The following is a 24,430-nucleotide window of genomic DNA, read 5'->3' on the forward strand; positions in this document are numbered from 1 at the left end:
ACGAGATCAAAAGATCACTTTAGAAACACAACTCAAAATAACAGAAAGAAGACAGTAACAAAGTGAAAGGGATATTGACCCACAAACCATTCGAGCACTCAATAAAGACATATCGAAAGCTGTGAGAAGAGATATTAGGAAAATTAATGGGAAAATCCCAGTAGTTGGCTGTATACCATCGTTTAAAAAAACATACAGAAGTTAAAACACTTCACCATTGTATTTAGGTATATTAAAACATATAGTTAAAACTTTTACAAGTGTCGTCAAAATTTATACAGTAGCAGCATAACGTTTTCGATCTAATCCGATCATCTTCAGTGCCTTAGGTACTTGAAGCTAACAATGAATTTGTGGCTATGACATCCATATATGGGTTTACATCTTTCCAAAATTCAATTATATGTTGACTCTAGGTCGATGACATATAATCAATATGATATATAATGATAATGATAATGGATAAATTATTGAAAATGAAAAAAATGAAAAACAACAAGGCGCCAGGAGATGATGGCATAGTTACAGAAGCTATAAAACTTGGCGGAACTTCTCTTCTGAAACAATACGAGGCCTCTTTAATCTCTGCTTGTATAGTCAAAAAATTCCTATAGCTTGGAATAACTCCATTACAATTCTTCTGCATAAAAAAGGTGACAACATAAACCTAGAGAATTACAGGCCAATTTCTCTACTCAACCATTTATACAAACTTTATACCAGAATAATAACCAATCGATTGGAAGCAAAATTTGAGCTACATAAGCCAAGAGAACAGGCTGGTTTTCGCCCCAACTACGGTACAAATGACCACCTACGGTGCATAAAAGTCTTGATTGAAAAATCAATTGAATAAAATAGACCTCTAGTTCTAACATTTATAGACTTTCATAAAGCTACTATCGCTTTGATACTATCGAACTACCTGAACTTCTAAAGGCATTGGAAGAGTGTCGAATTGATCATAGGTACACCAATATTATAGAAAATATATACAGAAATGCTACAACAACTATAAATCTGCACGGTCCTACCAATAAGATACATATCAGGAGAGGTATTCGACAGGGAGATACTATGTCGCCTAAGTTGTTCATTAGTTTACTTGAACATGCTCTGAAGTCACTAGAATGGGAAAGTAAAGAAATAAATATTGATGGTGATATGCTTAGTCATCTACGATTCGCAGATGATATTGTTCTGATTTCAGATGACCTAAAGGCTGCCAGTGATATGTTGAATGAACTCAGCTATGCAGCACGTAAAGTGGGTCTAAATATTAACTACCAAACCTACAACAATAATGACTAATTTAGTTCCGAGCCATCCTTTAAGGGTAGAAGACGTCGAAATTGAAATTGTTGACAGTTACATATACCTTGGACATACGGTAAAAATTGGCAGAGATAATCAAACTTCTGAGCTGCTAAGAAGAATAACACTGGGATGGGCAGTATATGGAAGACTGCGTGATATTTTTAAAGGTGATATACCTATCAGCTTAAAAAGAAGAGCCTTTAATCAGTGTGTCCTGCCTGTCCTTACATATGGCGCAGAGACACTTACCCGAACAAGGACATCTACACGAAAACTACAAGTGAAGCAACGTAGAATGAACAGATCATTGTTAGGCATAACGTTGCGAGATAGGGTAAGAAACGAAGAAATCCGTAGAAAAAGTGGTGTAGCAGACATTAGAAAACACATAGCCAAAATTAAATAGAGGTCGGCAGGACACGTCGGTAGAATAAAGGATAATAGGTGGACCAAAAAAATCTTGGAGTGGAGACCGAGAGCGGATAGACTAAACCCGGGAAGACCATCCACAAGATGGACTGACGACATAAAGAGAATTTGTACCAACTGGATTGCAGCAGCGCCAGATAGATCTGAGTGGAGGTTTTTCGAGGAGGCCTATGTTCAGCAGTGGACGACTATGGGCTGACAATGATGATAAATGTCTTGAAGGAAAATAAAGAAAGGTTAGTGTAGACGTGAAGACAACATAGTGTTTATAAAAGCAGACAAAGGTAACGCTAGCTATAGATAAAATAGAATATAATAACAAAACAATGAAATTTTTAAAAAATCAATATATTATTACTATAAACCAAGATCCGACTGAAAAGTATTAAAAACAAATTAAACTGGCGTTAGAGAATTTAAAAACAATATTAAATTCAACAGAACAGAAATACCTCAATATTATGAACCCGCAAACCCCTAAATTATGCTCTTTTATTAGTAGTTTGTAGTAAGACTAGTTTCTTTTTATACAGCTTCGTCATCGTTAAACGTACTTTAACCTTTAATTATGGCTTATTCCCATTTAAATAGTAATTACTTTAACATGCCACAAGAAAATAGCTTCAGAACAATAATAGCTTCGTCATATAAAATTTAAAAAAGATTTTTGGAGATTATTTTCTAAAACACTAAATTTTCACCTGAATTTAGCGTGAAAAACACAATAGAACTAGTTAATAAAATAAAACATTTTTAATTACCCAACAATTATAGATTTATTTCAGTTGACGTAAAAAATCTTTTTCCTAGTACCTATTTCTCGCACAGAAACTTTTGTTTTAGTAGAAAACCTTTTTGGACCATAATATAATAAATCCAATCATTACATCTGAAATTTTACATCTACTTTAAATTTGCATAAATCAAGACTAATTTGAGTTTAATAATCAAATATATACAAATAACATTGCTGGACTTATCATGGGTAATCCTCTAAGCTCATTACGATTTTAGATATTTTTCTGGATTATCTAGAAACAGATTTTAAAACATCCTGTATAGTATTCAAACAATTTTTTTATTGGTAGAGATACGTGGACGATTGGTATGCTTTACACAAACTAACAGACAACTTGATCAATTCTTTTCTTATATTAATTTACTACTTTACTTTAAATTTTCTAGTTTTAAACATTATATATATCATTATATATTCGAAGGCTGCGAATAGTACGGCTGCGTTGGGGAGGGTGATGACGAACATTGGAGGACCCAAATCCGAAAGGAGGAGGGTCTTACACGGTGTTGTACAATCGATCGTCCTCTACGCGGCACCAGTCTGGAGCGAGGCGGTAGAGATAACTGCCTGTAGGAGTCTCATGACACGAGTAGACAGAACAAGTCTGTTGCGAGTGGCATGTGCCTACAGGACTGTGTCTGCAGCAGCCTTATGGATCATCACTGGATGTGTTCCGTTGCATGTTTTGGCGGTGGAAAGAAAAGAGCTTTATGAGAGAAGAGGTCCAAACCTTACTGTGGCCGAGAAAAGACAGGAAAGGGAAAGGTCAGTTGAAAGATAGCAAGAAGAATGGAACAACACGGAAGATGTGGCACAGTGGACGAAAATGCTGATCCCGAACATAAGAGATTGGGTGAACTGTGGCCACAGGCGACTGGATTATTTCCTGACGCAGGTGCTCACAGTACACGGGTGTTTTAGGGCCTACCTCTATAGGATCGGAAAGGCTGATACAGATGAATGCCTATACTGTGGATACTCGGACACTGTGACACATACGATGTTAGATTGCAGCAGATGGATAGTGGAAAGGAACAGAATGGAGAGAGAGACAGGTGTGAATTTTGTTACAGTGAGAGAAATAATTGAGAGAATGATTGAAAATAAATTAGTTTGGACTAACATACACAGCTATATCCGTGCAGTGATCAAGAAAAAGGAAGAGGAAGAAAGACTGCTAAACCAACGCTAAAGGTAAGAGTGAATGATGCTGAAAGGTGAAGCTAGAAAAGTGGGTCACACTGTGTGAGTTGGAATGCGTGAGTCAGACTGTGGGAAAGGAGGAAATGCCCATCTGGAAATAATTTTGAACTAGGAGCGATGAGTATCTTCTACGCGCTACCTGGAACGAGACAGGGAACCTCCTTGCTGATGAATAGAGTGTGGATGTGTATGAATGGAGAATGAATGAATAAAGGTAGTGATTCGGAAGTGATGCCGGCCTTACAGCGGCATTCCGCTTCCGGATCACGGGATGACAGAGGAGGGTCTGGTTTAGCAGGTAGGCGTTCGGCCAAGACTCGGCGACAAGAGGGCATTTTAAAGTACCTCGGGAACTATCGCCGGTAGTACGAAGAACGAATCCTGCACTAAAGTTAGTCAGGCGGCGCCCTGGACTGAGATGTCCTTTGAAGATTCCAGACCCCCCTCTATAAAGACGAAAGAAAAAAAATTTAAACATTATCAGGCTTGAAAACAAACATGAGTTTTCCGTATTTCATAAATCTATCCACACTGACATGACTTTACACAATTTATCATCTCATCCTATACAACATAAATTGGCAGCCTAATATAGCATGTTGCATAGATTAATAGAAATTCCCATATTTAAAAAAAACTTCGAGATCGATTTGAATATCATTAGACAAATAGCAGCGAACAATGACTACAACGAACAGACAATATTTGAAACAAAAACTCTATAACAATTTGAAACCGAAAACTGCATAAGAAAGCCCTGAAATTAATCTTTCCGCAAACAGAGAAAAAAACCTAGTACTTTTTGCTCGATTACATATACAGATAAGATACCGTCAAAAATAGACAAACACTTACAAATTGCAGCAAATATATTAAGAAACAAGAGTTAAAAAAAGCACTTACACAGTGGCGTATACAAACTTATATGTGGCGATTGCCTAAGGACACATCGGTCAAACATGTAGAAACTTATAAAAACGAATAGCAGAACATAAAAGGGCTTTCGATAATAAAAAACACAGATTTTACTTACGCACTTCACCTTCTAGATCATAACCATTATTTTAGTAACCAATTTTAAATTCCATACATTCAAAATAAAGGCCTTAAAAAATACAGACATAATTCTTTTAGTATAAATAAATAGTTATTTTAGTCTAAATAATAATCTAATATAATTCTTTAGTTTAAATCTCGACACAAAAACGAGAATCTATAAACCAGCAATTAGACGTATATTAACATACACGGCGGAGACAAGACCTGACACATATAAAACGAGACGACTACTATAAACAACAGAGATGAAAATACTTCGTCGAAGATCAGGGAAAAGCCTGTTGGATAGGGAGAGAAGCGAAAACATAATAAGAGCATGAAATATAGAAGACATAAATGGATGGGTGACAAAATGGAACAGGAGTAAAACGACACATAAGTAGAATGGCAGAGCATAGGATAATACGATAAGTCACCAAATGGACGAAAAAGTATTGGCAGACCATGGAAAAGATGGTGCGATGATTTAAACAATTTAGAACTAATATTGAAGTAAAAATAGGCTTTAAAGCTTACATATACGAAGGAAGAAGAAGAAGATATAATTCTGAACGACTAACTTGTGACAGGAAGGATACTAAAAATATCTTATGTGGACCATGTCACCAACGTTGAGGTCCTACAGCGCATGACAAAAGAAAAAGAAGTGCTTAATTTAATTAAACAACGTAAGCTTGAGTACCTCGGCCACGTGATGCGGAACGAAGAAAAATATCGAATTCTTCAACTTGTTATGCAGGGTAAAGTAGTTGGCAGAAGAGGACCGGGACGCCGTAGTATCTCGTGGTTGAAAAATCTCCGACAATGGTTTGGGATGACCTCAGCGGAGCTGTTTAGCAGAGCAGTCAACAAAACCATGATAGCCTTGATGATCGCCAACATCCGGACCGGATAAGGCACTGAAGAAGAAGAAGAACTTGTGACACACATTTTTCTCCTCCCCAACTTATTCAGTTAAAGACTATAAAGTGTTAGATGTATAACAAAAATATCTCAATTGAGAAAGGCACTGCCGAAACAGCTGTGGGTATAGCAAATTAGCAAAAATTTGTGGAATTGTTGAAAACAAAAGTTTTTGCTGTTATATTGCTTGATAAAATGAACTTCCATCAAGTAACGGTCGAATACATCACATATATATTGTTTTTCTTAAAATCCTTAGGAATCTTTCATTTTTGGTATACCTATACTGCTTTTTTGAGTAGTTGTTTCTGATAATCTCAGCTGAATTATTACCTTACTGCATGATGATTCGTAGCATAATAGAGAATTTTTATAATGTACACTATTGTAAAATATATGTACACTCTTCTAAAATTAATTTGGTGTTATAAACGTCAGCAGTAAAACTAGATTATTAATCGAAAACAAATTATATTGATTATAAAATTATGGAATAATACACGTTTTAACCTTAAATATATATCTACGAGTCCTATTTAAATAAACTTTCTGTAAATATTTAAAAAAATTTAACATTTATGAATTCAACCCATTTTCGCTTTAAGTTTGCACTCAGACTTACAAGGCATTATATATTTCAGGAGAGTGCACATATCCGACGCAACGTTATCCTTCCTAAATGGGGAGTTTGAAGTGGAGCCCGGCTATGGAGAGAAAAGGGATGAATCATTAAGGATAGCAGGATTAAAAACGTACTTCATCGTTAAAGTGCTCATTCCAGTAAGTAAAAAACCGAAGTTACTATAATTATAAATAAACCTGGTTTCAGAATTTCAAAGCTCCTCGTAAATATATTACTACTATAAATCGAATATGCTTTGGACATGCATGCCACCCATGCCATTTATTTAAAATTAAAGTCATCGATAATGATAGTTGCAAACATTGCGGTAAGCTAGGTGACCTCGATCACATCTTCTTTGAATGTCCTAAATTTATTCAGCATTTAAACTCCCTGTATACAAAATTAACTAAATGCAATACATACGCTCCATATAATATACAGTCCTTGTTAGCCTTAGGTTCTGTAACAATATATAATTTAATTATAGATTTTTTGTCAGACACATGCATAGCTTTATAAATCTGGTACTCGTTCAAGAAAATTTTCATGAGCGTGTATAGGGTTAGACTTGTACCCTTTGTTTATCCTATATGTAACAATACCTTATCCGTGGTCCAGTATTGTTTGTCTGTTAAAATAAATGTCTTGACGGACCCCTAGACGAGAAGCGAGTGTCCTTGTATTTTCCTTCGACGTGTTCTTCTATTAATTATTTGTCTATTTCGTTTTAGGGATATCGCTGTGCATTTGTCTGAGAGAAATAATCTGTGCTTATCTGTGTATACTTTTTTAAGGAATATATTATAACCTTTCGATACTGGCTGAATGACGAAAGTCAATGCCACAAAAAAAATAATTATAAATAAATCAATAAATTAGATTTATTTGGTATTCCAATAGCAATAATCTACAATAATTATAAGTGTGTAAACCACTTAAGGAATAAGATTGATTGTGTCCTTATTTAAAAAAAGATATTAAAAACTCTAACACTCGTCAACTTTTTAATATAATTGTGCGTTTTTTAAACAAAAATTTATTAATCTACAGGGTGATTCACGCAAGTATATCATACATTATCAGTACATAATATTTATTTTTAATTAAATAATCTTTTATATATTTTTAAACACTTCTTATAGATTTAATATCAACGAACTATATTATGTAGGATCTATTATGAATAATACACCGCGAAATTTTAAAATTTTACAGTGTGCAAACCACTTATGGACTAAAATTGTTTGTTCCTAAAAAACGATGGGACACTTCAACTTTTAAATTCAAATGTGAGCTTTTTAAATAAAGATTTTAATGTACAGGGTGATTCTCCCAAGTCTAGCATAGTCCATAATTTTTATTTGTAATGATTTAACCTGTATCTTTTTGTATTTTAATATCTTCTTAACAATCTAATCAGGTTCTGATCTGAGATCAAGTTGTTCAGTAGCGTTTAAAATTTTTAAAATATACAGGGTGTTTCATTAAAAACTAAGATTGTGGACTATGCCAACCTTGTGTATATTGACAACCTGTACATTTAAAGTGATGAATAATAAGCTCAGATCTGTATTTAAAAGGAGAGGGGTCTCAGCGTTTTTTATAATTTTGTTTAAATGAAGACACAAACAATGATATTCCAAAAGAAGTAATTACAAGAAAAACAAAAAATAAATATTTAAATCTGACCGATCTTTCAACGGACCTAAACAGTATAAAAAAAATAAAATTTTAGGTTTTTTTTTTTAAATTTTATTTATCCTGAACGTACGTTTTATTTATCGCTATAGTAAAACTTATTTACTAGTTTATATGGTTGAATAATAAAAAAAATAGTTGTATGCATTGAACAAATATCTTCCGATCCCGCAAGGTCAATCGAAATCTAGAAAAATTTGAAATTTTGAATGATTTTTATGAATTAAAAAACATTTAATTGTCTTATTTTTCTGTTCAATATATTGTAAAGCCAGTTATATTGTTTAGATATTGTATGACAATATTTAAAGCCCTCAGAACTCACCACGACGAGGTGACTGCGCTTCGAGCTTCACCCACGTCTGTTCCTCCAACCAACCAATGAGTGTGTGTTTTTATTTACATTACTTATGTACATACATACAGAAATGTACATATCGCACTAATAATACAATAGTATCGTAACTCAAAAAAGATGATTTTTCAGAATCAACGAAAAACTCATTAATCATTTCCTATTGCAGGTAAAAACAAAATGCGGAAATGCGGATCTCGGTCGGAATCATCGGAATCAAAGTCGCCCTGGTCTAAGTGCATCGGTGAAATGTAATATTGCCTTTGGTTGGATTCTGTAATAGGTTTAACTTTACTAACCTTACTAAAGGAACTGTTTACGTCAATTTCTTAAAGTACTTGATCACTCATAAATGGTGAAAGTATAGGAGGTGATTGTACTTTCGCAACGTCACTGTTTTTTATTTGGGCACCAGGTTCACTATTTCTACTCTCCAGTGACAATAACGACGGTTAAGAGATTTCCTGCTTGCAGTTCTCAGCATTTGTTGCCATAGCAACAAGTAATGGCCCACGACTCATAGGTATTAAACCTAAAAATAAATCAAGTAATATTATTAGATTAAGTATATAGGTACTTGACGGAAGAATGTCACAAAGAGTGTATTAACTCTAAATTTATAAAATAAAGTAGTTCTTTAGCTTTCTTAATAACAATGCTACACTTTTTAAATCAGTTGTTACTATTCAGTGATCGGCAAATAGATAATGATTATTGTTCTGAAGCTATTTTCTTGTGGCATTTTAAAGTAATTACTATTTAAATCGGAATAAGCCACAATTAAAGGTTAAAGTACGTTTATTGACGTTTCAATATCCACTTCGGAAATCGTTCTCAAAATACAAAAGTTTGTATTTTGAGAACGATTTCCGAAGTGGAAATTGAAACGTCATTAAACGTACTTTAACCTTTAATTGTGGCTTATTCCCATTTAAATAGTAATTAGATAATGATTAATAAAGGTTTTACAAACAACAACAAAAATGATTTAAAGTGATTATTCAACAATAATGTAGCATGTCAAAAATAATGAACTGAACCAAGAATAGTGTCGTTAGTATAAATATTAATTTAAAAAGTGCTGGTGTTACTCAGTAATAGTGTAATAACTAGAAAAACAACAATATTATGGTTAGGTTCAAATCAACAAGAATGTAATAACTTGGAATACAGTTATGAAAATTACATACCTGATTCAGCAATAACGTGGAAACTCGAAATGATGAGCAAAGCAACACGTGCGTTTCCGATCACCGTTGGTCGCAACTAAAGATCACCCGATATTGTGAGGGGGGGTGATGACAGTCGGTCAGTCATGAATAACGTCTTATGACGCCATATCTTATTCATTTATTGGACTTGTAGGGAATTGAATTTTACGCGGGAATATAATGTTATGTCAATTTCGAAAAATTTTGAGTTGCGTCACTATTGTATTATTAGTGCGATATGTACATTTCTTTTTCATCGTTTAGCTTTTAAACAGCAACTTTTAATTGTGATTTGGTGGTGTAATCTGGCAGCATGGACCTTGTTTTAAGTGTTGCATTGATAAATCCATCTGACATGTTACCTGATATAATGCAGGAACTTATTTCTTGGTTTAAGATTCTTTAAAAAAGTGGTAAGGAAGATAGTTTTGCAACATTCCAGTCTATTATTTCAGTGTAGTCCTGTGCTTCAAAATTTAAACTAGGACGGATGAAATTTCTAATACTTTTGCCCTTGGCTTTAGTCCGCCTTGTTTTAACACTCTGATTAGCCCTAGCTGTTTAATGTGTTTCCTTTCGTCAATTATCATTGCAATTATTAGGGTCTCAGGATAAGCAATGTACGTGTTTCTTTTAATGACAGGTAACACTACTTGCTTAAGCTCCTTAGACAAATATCGAGTCGTTACAATTGCGATGTAAACATGAGCAGGCCCCGAAATAATATTTTTGCTGCACTTTATCTCAAACAAAACAGGCATGTACGATGTTGAAATAAATGTCACTATGTCCTTTAAGCATAAAAGGGCTTTCCCAACCTCACATAAAATCTAAGAATTCTATTTGCACAGGTGAGCTATCTATCACGTGAAGTCGGAATTATTTGGAACAATTAATTGGTTTTAATTGCTTGACTTTTATATAGAGATATTCAATATTTAAGGGATATCTTTGGTTCTTGCTCAAGGTTTGTCCGTCTACTTCTGGTATTTCACAATTAATTTCAAAAAAATCACTCTAAGCTTTTCACAATCTCCTAGTTTCCTGTAAATTGGAGGATAACCACTAAAGGATTATGGGCCGGCTTTTGCGCCATCTAAATGAAGAAATAGATGCCGAAATGGTAACTCATCGAAGTGGAGCAAACAGATAGTTAATGCAGTGGTCATTCAACATGCACCTTCATCTTCTTAGCGTGCCTGTCCGTTCCGAACGTTGGCGATCATTCTGGCTATGATGACTTTGTTGGTTGCTATACGGAATAGCTGTGTTGAGGTCTTTCTATACCATGCTCTCAGGTTAGCAAGCCAGGATAATCTTCTTCGTCTCGGAGCCTTTTTCCTTTAATTTTACCTTGCAAAATGCATTGGAGTAGCTCGTATCTGCCTTTATTTCTCATTATATGTCCGAAATAGTGTAGCTTACGGCCCTTCACGATGTTGGCCAAATCCGCGGTTGTGTTCATCCTCCGCAGTACTTCTTCATTGGTGACTTTGTCTATCCATGGTATCTGCAGGATCCTTCTGTATAACCATAGCTTAAAAGCCTGAAATTTTGATAAAGTTTTCATCTTCAATGTCCACGTTTCTACTCCGTACAGAAGCAGTGAGTACACGTAGCATTTAAGGAGCCTTATTTTTGTTTCTAGGGTGAGGTCATGGCTCTTAAACATAGAGCTCATAGTCAAGAATGCACTTTTTGCCTTTCCGATGCGACATTTAATCTCTTGGATATTGTCCCACGACTCATTGATTATAGTTCCCAAGTAGTTGTACTGTGAGACACGTTCAATACTCATTTGGTTCACATACAGATTTGCTCCAGTTATGTTTTCCTTGCTGGTGATCATTAGCTTGGTTTTCCTGGTGTTTATATCCACTCCATATGTTCTACTTGTTTCCGTTATTTTGTTCATTAAGTTTTGTAGCCCTTTTATGGTATTGGAAAACACTTTTGTATCATCTGCATACTGCAGGTTATTGAGCTTGACTCCATTTGTTGAGATGCCTTCATGAATATCTTTTAGAGCCTCTTCAAAAAAGTGTGCTCCGAGTACAGATTGAATATTAGAGGTAAAATTATACACCCCTATCTCACTCCCCTTAAGATTTTAACCTGATCTGTATATTCTTCATCTATTCGGAGTACCGCTAACTGATTTCAATACAGGTTAGCTATTATTTTTAAGTCTCTTCCGTCAATCCCTGTCCTCTTTAGCACTTCCATCATTTGTTCATGCCTGACTCTATCTAAAGCCTTCTTGTAGTCAATCAGGCATGCAAAAACATTACAGCTGACATCTCTACATTTTTGAAACAATACCTGCACGCTAAATAAAGCTTCCCTCGTACCAACAGCGTTCACATATCCAAACGAATTGCTTGCAATTTGTTCCTCGCATTTCCGGTAGATTCTTTTGTGGATGACTTTTAAAAACAGCTTCAGCAGATCGCTCGTTAGACTTATGGTCCTAAAGTCTTCACAAATTTTTGCTCCTGGTTTTTTGGTCAATGGTACGAACTCCGATTTGAGCCACTTTACTGGTATTTTTCCTGCCTTGTATATTTCATTAAATATTTCAGTTATTATATCTATTTTTTCTGCATCTAATAGCTTCATTAGTTCTGCAGAAATTTCATCAAGTCTCGGTGCCTTTTCATCCTTCAATGGTGGGCTCTTGTATTATTTTCAGGTCATAAAAAAGTTTTTCTAAGTATTTTTCCCATACTTTATTTTTATCTTCTTTGGTTACGGCAAGATTGCCTTCATCACCTGTTATTTTTCCGCTGTTGCGTTTTCGGAACTTTCCAGCTATTTCCTTCACCTTTCTATGAACATTCAAGTTATCGTATCGACTCTGATAGTCCTCTATTTCTCTACATTGTTCTGTATTTTGTTTCTCTTTGGCTTTCCTTATTTTTCTTTTGACGGTATGATGTATTCTCTTATATTCTTGGAGATTTTCTTTGTTTTTTTTCTCTGATCCATAAGTTCAAGTATTTTATAGGTCATCCACGATTTCTGTTTCTCTGTATCGTTCTTCAGATGTTGTTCTTTTATTTCCCTCACTGTTTATTGTATGATGGTCAGACTTCTATAGTTCCTGCATTTTTGCATTTTAGCACCTTTGTATTGAGGTGTTCACTCACCTTCAGTCGGACATTGGGATCTTTCAGTTTTCAAACATCATACTTCTTTATCGACTTACTTGTAACCTTCTTCATTCTGACTTTGAAATTACCTACAACTGATGTACATAGATACAGCTATATCTCTTATTTACTAGCATGTAATCAATCTGATTTCTTACAATACTTCCCACAGAATCATGTGGAGATTTCCAGGTGTACAGTTTCCTTGGGTGTAGCTTAAATTATATATTCATTATTACTAATTGATTTGCTTCCACAAAAACCTCCAATGTATCTCCCCGATCATTTCGGTTTCCTAGACCAAATGGTCCAACTGCAGATGTTTTGCTGGCCCCAACTTTGGCGTTGAAATCACCCATGACAATTGTTAGTTCTTGCTTTTTCAACCTTTTCACGACTTGATTAATGCTATGGTATAGTTCTTGTATCTCTTCTTCTGTTTCTTCTGTTGTAAGTGCATACACTTGAATTATATTGAAGTCGATTGGTCTTGCTTTTAGTTGTATGAGCATCACTCTTGCTAAGATTGGGATGAAGTTGTCAACAAATTTTGGCACTTCTTTTGTCAATATAATGCTGACACCCAATTCATGTTTGCCGTTATCTGTTCCAGAAGAGTAAACGCGAGGTTCCCCGATATTTGCGGTTCCTAAACCTGGCCAACGCATTTTGCTTATTCCCATAATATATTAATTTTATGTGTGCCATTTCTGGTATTGCATTATAGATTTTATCCTTCTGTGCCATGGTTTTCACGTTCCATGTGCCTATTCTGATGTCTTCTTTGCATTTTTATCTTTTTGTTATACTTGTAACTGCTCCTCCCGAAGCTCCGGAGATTGAGGAGCTTACTCCGGAATTGAATTTCGTTGCAAGCATAGCCATTTGGTGCACCTTAAGTTCTCTAATAGTAAAACCTTTCCAGTTATTATTGATATTTTTACCATCACAACCAACCAAATCTAAATATTCTATTGAAACACCATGTTCAGCAAGAGCTGATAATATACAAGCTAGCTGCTAACTTTCTTAGCAGATCCAGATGTTGGAGTCACATGATGTACTCGGAACCAGGTTTATTTATTAGGGAATAATGTTCCTTTTTTCTGTCTGGGGGCTCAGGAAACTGTAACTACGGAAGCACTGAAGAAGACTTCAGAGAAGATGTCAAAATCAACGCGGTTTAACCCGGAACACTGTTGAGTTTAGTATTAATCTTTGTAATAGTATAAATCTTAGCGCTAGATTTAATTACTAGCTTAACTAACCGTGGAAGTCTTTCGGAACACATAATTTATCGACATACAATATATTAAATAATTTACGTGTTTTTTTTTTAGTTTCAACCAAAAACACGGGAAGTACAAAATGGTGGTAATATCCTTCCCGAAGAAGACAGTTGTGTTATAGCCGAAGTTGTTTCAGATTCTAAAGAAGAAGAAGCTAATGTGAGTACATAAAGTCAACTTAAAACAAGTAATAAAAAAAAAGAGATAACCAACAAATCGAACCTTTAACTGACAATCTGGAACAGCGCAATATACTGAAGTTAGCAAGACTATTTTTGTTATTAGATTCGTTGATATATTTGATAATCCACCTAGAATAAATACGTATCTATGTCAAGTTAATTAAGCAAATGTGTTATTAAATGTGGGACACCCGATTATATAATAGAGATATTATGGAATTAAATATTTTTGGAGATAAAGTTGAACTTTATCTCCAGAACTTTCCTTCTTTTTTGGTACAAATTAATTTTATCCTCACTATACAAAATATATATTTTCACTTCTTCTTCTTCAAGTGCCCTGTCCGTTGCGAACGTTGGCTATTAACATGGCAATTCTGATCTTGTTTGCGGCGCTTCTGAATAGTTCGACCGATGTGAGCCCGAACCACTTCCTCAGATTTTGGAGCCACGAGTGTGTTCTCCTGCCTGGCCCTCGCTTACTGTCTATTTTTCCCTGGACAATCAATTGCAGTAGACGGTAGTTATCGTGTCTCAATATGTGGCCTAGATATTCAAGCTTTCTTTGTTTAATTGTATTCACGATTTCTTTCTCCTTTCCGATTCTTTGGATTACCTCTTCTACTGATTCAAAACAAAATTTTATTCAAAACAAAGTGGTAGAACTAGTGGAGAAATATACGTATTTGGGTCACGAAATAAGAATCAGCAGGAATAACCAAACATGCGAAATCCAAAGACGAATTATTTGAGCGTGGGCAGCCTTTGGAAAACTGCGAGACACACTTAGGGCCAATATACTAAATAGCCTCAAGAGAAAAGTATTTGACCAATGCGTATTACCGGTCATGACCTATGGTGCGGAAACTATGACTCTAAGCAAGACTACGGCTTCGAAATTGAGACTGGCACAGAGACGAATGGGAATGGAACGATCTATGCTGGGAGTGACGTTGCGGGACCGAATAAAAAACGAAGATCTGCGAAGAAGGGAGAGTATTGCTGATGTTGTGGAACGCATAGCGGAACTTAAATGAATTGGGCAGGCCATATAGCGAGAATGCATGACTCACGATGGACGAGTATAGTTACACATTGGAGGCTAAGAGCAGACAAACGTAGTAGAGGAAGACCACCTACACGTTGGGCTGACGACATCAGGCGTATCACGAAAAATTGGCAACAAATAGCACAATATCGCAAAGAATGGAGGAGTTTAAGGTAGGCCTATGTCCAGCAGTGAAAGTGATAAATGAAGGCTGGATTATGATGATGATGAACGTTTTTAAATTAAATGATTACAATGTTGTACTCAAAGAAATCATCCCATATTGTTGTTTAGATTTAAAAATTCCATTAATCTGACAAAGATTACCACAGGTAAATTTGAGGTCTTATTGAGTCCCATGTTTTCAATACGATTTTGATTCGATTGCTTTTTGTATTAAAGGCATAAACAAATTTTTTCAGCCTAGTAGTTTTAACTTCATAGTAAGTAAGGATTTTTCATATCTAAAAGTCATAGGCAAAATCACAAGGAAGAATGTTTATTTAATATTTACAACACTAGTTTTGATCCTTAATTCTTACTACTACTACTAAGGATTTCCACAGTTTTCACTGTCTTCCTTCACTCAACCGTTTTCTCCAATTTTCCCTGTCATTTCAGTCTCCATCTCGCAGGAAGAATGTTTATTTAATATTTACAACACTAGTTTTGATCCTTAATTCTTACTACTACTACTAAGGATTTCCACAGTTTTCACTGTCTTCCTTCACTCAACCGTTTTCTCCAATTTTCCCTGTCATTCCAGTCTCCATCTCGCAGGGTTCTTTTCTCCATATCCTCGTCGATTTCATCTCTGAATGACCTTCGGGGTCTTCCTCTCTTTCTTCTTCCAATCGGGCTCCATTCTGTGATTTTGTTTATCCAGCGTCCTCTGTCCGCTCTTCTGACGTGGCCGTACCAGGATAGTCTCTTCTCCTTTATATAGTCGATTATGTCTGATTGCCTTAATTCTTAAATCCCCTCAAATGATAGCTCCCCTCCTTCTCTCAAATGATAAATCCCCTCCAGCTCAAATGATATTTTTTTATTGCATATTCTAAAGTCAAATTAAACAATAATAGTAATAAAAGGTATCCTTGTCTAAGTCTTGATATTATACTAAATGGCATCGCTGTTTTGTTTCCTCTCTTTACCTGTGCATATGAGTCTGTTACGCACATTTGAGTTAGCTCCACCAATGTTTTTAGTAATTAGTTTAACTTATCTGTTTATTTTTTAAACAAAAATAGATGTTTGTATGCTTCAATACAATATGTTTCAAATGGTTTTATATGGACTGAATTAAAACTGTAGCTTCATTTTTTCTTCTCCAGTTAGAAAAACCCTTAAGTTTCTGTCTTAGTAACAAATCTGGTTTTAATATTTGGCATGAACCAACAAAAAAACAATTTTTATTTGAAGTTGAAATTATTGATAATTTGTTATCAGTTTGACTTGTATGCATAAAAAAATGCATTTTTGGTTGCTTTTTTATGCAACATTGTGTTGTATTATATTTGCATTGTAACAAAATACAGTTTAATGAGAGTCATCAACTAAATAGTTTATGGTTATGTCAAAATCTTTATTATTATTTCCTACAGCGTCTTTATTATTATCGTAGCAAAATATTTTCATTTTTATTTTTTATTTTTTAGGACGCAAATTTAGGTCGATCAAGACAAGACTCTACAGATTTTAAAATAAGGTTACGGAAGGAACTGGTTAACAGAGATGGTCACAAGTAATATTGATTTACCTACCACATCTTATATTACATATTTTACTAAAATTATTTTTTAGGGAGTTGGCTAAGAACACAAAATTGATGACCCTAGCTTTTGTCGACCCACAGAAAGAAAAATCATATCATTTACATATAGAATCATTTTCAAGTTTTACTTTGCTCATGTTTTTAATAGTAAGGTTAGCGATAGGAGCAACTATAGCGATAGTTTTACCGAGGTAAGTTGGAGATTTTTAAGTTAATATTTTCTGTTATACAGGGTTTTTCAAAAAAAAGGTAACCCCGTCTCTAGAGTAGGTAAAAAACTGAAAAATAATTGGGGTTTGCTTAGTAAAAAATTTTTGTAACGCCATTCGTTTTCAAGATACAGGGCGCTAAAGAAAAAAAATTACGCATTTTTTACTATTTTGCCGAAACTACTGGCAACATTGTAATGAAATTTTATACGAATACGTTTTGGAAGCTGATACATCCCATGAATTTGTTTTTAGTCAATATAACTTTTTTAAGAGTATAATTATTAATCAAAATTTCAAGGAAACTAGGAAACTTAAACATCATTCAATTTTACACGAAAAATATACTCTTGGTAAAACTCGATACTGTGTACCATTTTCGGAATATTTTGATTTGAAAATTATAAAGTTATAATTGATGCTGGTAGTAATGATAAAGTTCTAATAGGTATACCTCTATTTTCTCCAAGTGTGCCATGGAAATCTGACATTTATTGATTGGTATGTCAACAATAATTAGTGTTTGAAACCTTGTTATTTGTAAAATCAAATGAAAATGTACTCAAATGTTGAATATACTGACATGTTATTAACCTTAGGCGAATGTTTAGGATGTTCTAGTGCAGCTGTTACACGTTATGCAGAAAAGTTTCCTAGAAGAAACTTACCAAGTAAAAAAACATTTAGAGCCGTTGAACGACGTTGTCGAGAAGCTGGGAATGTGAGACCAAATAAAATAAATTCTGGTAGACTAAGAACAACAAGAACAATTCATAAAGAAAATAATATTTTAAATTTACTTGATCAAGATCCAACAGTTAGCGTAAGGAATATACCAAGACAAACAAATACTTCTTCTTCAAGTACTTGGCGGATACTGAAAAAACAGCAATTACATCCTTATCGTTACAAACAAGTCCAAGAGCTCTTGCCAGATCATCTACCGGTTAGAGTGGATTTTTGTGAAACATTGCAACAAAGGAAAGTCCACAATCCAAATTTTTTAAAATGTATTATTTTTACGGACGAGGCCACCTTTACGCGACAAGGTATGTTAACTCCCATAATGCACACTACTGGTGTGATGAGAATCCACGAGTCAAAAGGGTATCACATAACCAACACTCATTTAAAGTTAATGTTTGGGCAGCAACTTTAGGTAACAAATTAATAGGTTATCATATTCTACCTGGAAATTTAAATGGTGATATGTATCTTGATTTTTTAGACAATTGCTTATTCGAGATATTAGAAGATTTAACGCTAAACGAGCTAAGAGCTTTATTTTTTTGCACGACGGAGCTCCACTACACTATGATAGGTGTCGTAATTGGTTGAGTAATCATTTTCCGAATCCATGGATTGTTGGAGGTGCAGAAGCTCCGATTCATTGGCCTCCTCGGTCATGCGATTTTAACCCTTTGGACTACGCAGTTTGGTCGTATATTAAGGAAAAAGTCTATGATACAGAGGTAAATTTACGCCAAGAATTGGAAGAAAGAATTCAACGTCAATTTAATGGCATTATAGCTGATCCCCTACCGTTTATAAGGTTAATGGAATCTTTGAAAAAAAGAATAGACTTGTGTATTCGCGAAAACGGATGGCATTTTGAACACTTAGTGTAATTGAATTTTATTTTATGTTCTTAGTCATTAATTTAATTTTCTTCTTGTGAGTTTTGTAATTACTAACTATTTTATACCAGCATCAATTATTACTTCATAATTTTCAAATCAAAATATTCCCAAAACGGTAGACAGTATCGAGTGTTTAAGTTTAAGACACATTAATAATTATACTCTTAAAAAAGTTATATTGACTAATACTTGGTACGATCTGTGTAACTGGCGCCCTCTATGAGAATCAGATATAAAAAAAATTCATGGGATGTATCAGCTTACAAAACTTAATCGTATAAAATTTCATTACAATGTTGCCAGTAGTTTCGGCAAATTCGTAAAAAATGCGTAAAATTTTTTTTCTTCAACGCCCTGTATCTTGAAAACGGATGGCGTTACAAAAATTTTTTACAAAGCAGACCCCAATTATTTTTCAGTTGTTTACCTACCCTAAAGACGGGGTTACCTTTTTTTCAAACACCCTGTATAAAATGATGTTAATATGCTCCGTTTTTCTAGTCTCACAATTTTTAATATTTCATCAATAGCCTTCCCTGATTACTACCCAACCTTTATTTTTGTTTTTCTCTATCACTATGGCCTAAATTCATTTTTATGTTATGGGTCGTTTATAAAAAAACCTACCCATTAAAATTTTCTGGGGTTACTGTTTGGCTATTGCAGAGTACGTTACGTAGATAGTTATCTATCATATAAACAATTAAATTAAAATTAAATTAAAGTTTAATTATTATAAATGTATTTAGTTAAAATAATATTTATTTTTAAAATAATTGGTTAACGGCTTTAGAGGAACACGTATTATATTTTAAAATTAAACTGGCTGATCGCGACCGTTCGTTTGTATTTGTTTATTATTTTATTCTATTATTATAGTTTTTTAGATATATAGTTTTATCCAGATCTTGTTGACTGCTCTATGTTTGTATGTATTATTTTTCTTTGTTAGTGATATTCTGTAAATTTTTAGCTGCGTCCTTCTTCTTCTTATAGTGCCGTGCACCTATAGTGCGTCGGCGAATTATCTTAAGGCCAGACGTCTGTCTTTTGTGGCATGCAAAAGATCGCCAGTGTTATTTACGCCTGTCCAATTCTTTATGTTCCGTAGCCACGACATTTGTTTGCGACCTACTCCTCTCTTGCCTTCAATCTTTTCCTGGATGATTAGTTGAGGGATTGCATATTATTTTCCTCTTAGAATATGGCCGAGGTATCCAATTTTTTGTACCTTGATCAAATTGAGTAGTTCTCTCTTAGTATTTGCCTTTCTTAAGACTTCCTCATTTCTCACCCTATCTGTCCATGGTATGCGGAACATTTTTCGCAACGTCCACAATTCGAAGGCCTTCAACTTATTAATGGACCATACATAGCATTTAACCATCCTATAGCGGAGATTGAAGGAAAGGTTGCGGTTACATAGAAGCGGTTTAAATTTGATAAAAGCTTGTCTTGCTTGTACGGCATTTTATTTCTTGCTGAGGATCCCATTGGTCATTCATCATCATTCCCAAGTATTTAAATGTTTTCACTTGATCGATTGGAGCATTATCTACTTGCAGTTGTATTCTTAAAAGTGCATTTTTTCTTATTGCCATGCATTTAGTTTTTCCAGAATTTACCTTTAAGCCATATATTTTTCCTACGGTGTTTATTTTATTTAACATCAACTGCATATCATGTTTGTCATCTGTTATTATCGCAGTGTCGTCGGCGTAACAAATGTTATTTATCGGGAACCCGTTTTTAATAAAAAAGAAATATGTTGTGACAGATAATAAGTTGTATTATAACAAATAAACATTTAATGAAGATGTTGTTAGCTATTTTAATTCATAATAGTGTTTAAAAATATTACGGCACTCTATGAATATTTCGGTAGTGTAAGTTGTATATGTTTATTAATTACCAGAATTAGTCAACATTTAGTAAATTAAAAACAATCTCATTTATCAAAACAAAAATGCTGATAAGAGTTCTTTTTTAACATAGGATAAAGACAATAAAATTTAAAGAAACAAAGTAAAATTATGACGTTAAAATTTTACTTTATAGTAAAATTTCATTATTTGGAAGAGTGATTTCATCGTTTAAACGCCAAATTTCCTTAAATTTAAATGTACTCAGCGGCCCCCGAAAACTACCCGTTTAATTTGCGTTTTCTCATCAGAAATCATAGAATGTATAATTAGTACATTTATTTGTGCTTCTCTATAGCAGACGAAACCACAAGATGCCGTACAGTGTAGCCGATTCTTGTTCAAAAGTAGCAGTTATGGTCATACAAACCTAAATTCTTCGACGCAGCGATTATTACCGACATAAAAATTTCAAAAAAATGAGTTTTTTCAATAGTAAAAATTGAGCACAAAATGGTATTGAAATAAAATTTTATTTACACGTTCAGTTTTGTTACATATTTAAGTTTACAAAATAAAAATTGATATGTTACATTTCATTCCTATTCCGTTTCAAAAACTTGGCAACTTGGGAATTTGTAAAGCATCATAGCGGTAATACCACCGCACCTGCCGAAGTAAGAAACGTTCATTTACATAAGCGGTGCTGGCGGGAGTGCTTCTGTTGCCTTTGTGATTATATTTTTTACGGTTGAAGTTTGTGGTGATAATCCTAGTGTTCTTGGAGTAGTTTGTCGTTTTATAGTAAATTTAGAAGACAGCAAAGACCCAAGATATCTCGTAGAGTATTAATCAGAACTATGCGCGAAATGAACTTTCGATATGTAAAAACAGAAAAAGTTAGTTATTAGAAAAAAAAAAAAGAAATTATTGTGTGGAGAAGAAAATATTTTAAAGAAATACGCACACTTCACAGCATTGAACGTAAAACATATTATTTGAACGAAACGAAGGTCATACAGTTGGAAAAGATTGGCAAGATTTAAATGTCAAAGGTAAACGCAAAGCATTTATAGAAAGCGGCTTTACAGGATTAAAAACTCCATCAGGAAAGGGACGACGTTTAATCATTATCCATATAGGAAGTGATACAGGGTTCCTTGATGATGGTTTGCTGCAATATGAGTCAAGAAAAACAGGAGATTATCATGAAGAAATTACTTCCGAAGTATTTGAGCGCTGGTTTAAAAGAATCTTAAGAAAATTAGAACCTGCTCAGGTCACGTCAATAGACATTTTAGCGTAACTTCCGCAACAGCCGGGTAGCATCAATAAGCTTTTTGCAATAAGTTTATTTGTTTTTTTTTATAATTTTTTGTAACAATAAAACACTGAAAACTTTGTTTTCGAAACTTCCACAAAATTTATTATAAAATTTTTTCACTACAGCTGTTTCGGCAGCGTAAGTTTCTCAAGTTATCTATTTTTGGTATGCATTTACACATTATAGTCTTTAACCAAATATGTATGTTGAGGAGGGGAGAACTGTTTGTCTCAAGTTGTTTAAAGATAGTGGTCTCGTTAAAGACTATAAAGTGTAAATACATACCAAAAATAGATCACTTGAGAAAGGCGCTCTGCCGAAACCGCTGTAGTGATAAGATTTTATAATACATTTTGTGGAAGTTTCGAAAACAAAGTTTTCAGTGTTTTATTGTTACATAAAATGAATTTCCATCAAGTAACGGTCGAATCCATCAATTTTATAGCTTTTTGCTTATGGTATTCTGTATTTTTAAAGGAATGTAGGGAATAAGCCACAAAATATATTTAAATGTTTAAATTACTGACGTTTCGATCTTTGTTTTAGAGACCGCTTTTAAAGTTAGAAAAAAAAGAAAATAAATAATATAAGATTATATAAATAATATTTTATAAATATATAATAGTACACAAATAAAATAAATGTAACTATCGTGTATATCTTTGAAAACAGACGTTGCACAAATTTTATTTCGAACAAATAATATTTAACAGATATAATATAATTAACGTTGAAATAAACGTGAGTGTACGCCACTGGATTTACATACGTCTTTCCCCACTTCTCCGCCTTTAAACGATGAAATCACTCTTCCAAATAGTGGAATTATAGTATATAGTAAAAATTTAACGGAGTAAAAATTTAATGTTACACACCTGTCCTCTGACTATTGATTTGTAATGTTCATCGTTATTTTAAAATAAGGGCTATTAAATATCTTTTTAGTAAGACTGTGGATAGGAATAGAGTTTATATATTTTTAATAATTGTAATTTATTATGCGTGAATTTGTCTTTATTAATTACGCAACCATAATACACTGTTGCCAGTTATATAATAACTTTTAATATAGTTTATGATATTTGTTATATTCGTTTATTATTACTATAATTTTATTATGATATCATAACCTTTTACCACCTTTTGGCTTATATTCATATTTACTAATCGCAATTTTTATTCCCTTTTAGTGATTTAACTATAGATGTGACATACTGTACAGAAAATATTGTATTCTTCGTATTAGTAATAGTGGCAATTGCCGAAGAATTTCCCGGATTGGTAAGTATATTTTAGTTATGTTAGTAATAAAACTATTCACTATGTTTAAGAATCATTATCTTTACCATCATGATTTAGTCTTCTACGTCCATAGCTACACAGAGACCTCCCCTAATTTCTTCCAGTTCTTTTGACGTCGAATGTCTATCGTATACATAATTAACCTCTGCTTCGTACGTTTGCTCGTGGTATTTACAATTTCATTTTTGGGCTTCCGTCACTTATTCTGTTGCTGAGGCCTGGGTTAAAAAAAAATGTTTCGGGCCATAAATCATGACTGGAAGCACACATTTAATAGTAAATGTCATAAATTGCAATAGCCAAATAAAAATAAGGGTAACTCAGATTGGATTTGTGCTTGATGTATAAAACAAATGCTTATAGTCTATTTGTTTGCCACTGTTAGTTCAATATAAATGCAAATCTTCAAATAAGGGTTAAGGTTTACCGTCAAGGTCATAAACCATTGCCGTATGGATGTAGTTGAAAACAATACGATTTTTTTTGAAAAATTATGAGCTATACATTAATTTGTTTAGTCACAAATAGTTTAAAATAAGACCCCATGAAATTAAAAACTGTTAACACTAATAATAACAGGAAAATAAAAAGCACGAATTTTGTAAAAATTGTATCTTATGCAGATAATTAGTTGTATTTTATTTTCGCTCTTTGGATGGACTCTTTAAATAACAATATTTGAAACTACGTTTCAACAGGAGAGGATATTATCTTGAGTAATTTCAGTTTGACAACTTTAATCTGCAGTTTGCATATTAGTGAAGATTTGCATTTGCAGTTAGCTACTAGTTGCAAACAAATTTATAGATACACCATAGAATATCGACTTAACTACTCTGGGGTCCCAAAATTAATATTTTCAACAAAATTTAGCTTGTTCTTATGATTTTTATAGGTGAAATCTCTGATGACTGGACTATTTTAACCCTACATTACTACCCGGGTTACAGGTGTACCCCAGGCTGTCATAAAAGTCCTGTAATTTTTTTACTTTTGGCAACACGGTAACGCGCGCTCGTGTAATTTCTTGTTTTCGCAGGTCAGTTGTT

General features: G+C 33.8%; 1 protein-coding gene across 1 annotated transcript in view; it reads left to right on the forward strand.

Moving 5' to 3' along the window:
* The window catches only part of Ac3 (Adenylate cyclase 3), a 399,292-nt gene that overhangs the window by 342,648 nt on the left and 32,214 nt on the right, over positions 1 to 24,430 (forward strand). The window contains exons 8-12 of the mRNA XM_072532716.1: positions 6,352 to 6,490; positions 14,092 to 14,199; positions 16,929 to 17,014; positions 17,074 to 17,235; positions 23,270 to 23,360. Of these exons, the coding sequence (XP_072388817.1) occupies positions 6,352 to 6,490; positions 14,092 to 14,199; positions 16,929 to 17,014; positions 17,074 to 17,235; positions 23,270 to 23,360 (586 nt within the window). The remainder of the gene's footprint in view (positions 1 to 6,351; positions 6,491 to 14,091; positions 14,200 to 16,928; positions 17,015 to 17,073; positions 17,236 to 23,269; positions 23,361 to 24,430) is intronic.

This window comes from Diabrotica undecimpunctata, chromosome 5 (genome assembly GCF_040954645.1).
Source record: "Diabrotica undecimpunctata isolate CICGRU chromosome 5, icDiaUnde3, whole genome shotgun sequence".
Classification (NCBI taxonomy): domain Eukaryota; kingdom Metazoa; phylum Arthropoda; class Insecta; order Coleoptera; family Chrysomelidae; genus Diabrotica; species Diabrotica undecimpunctata.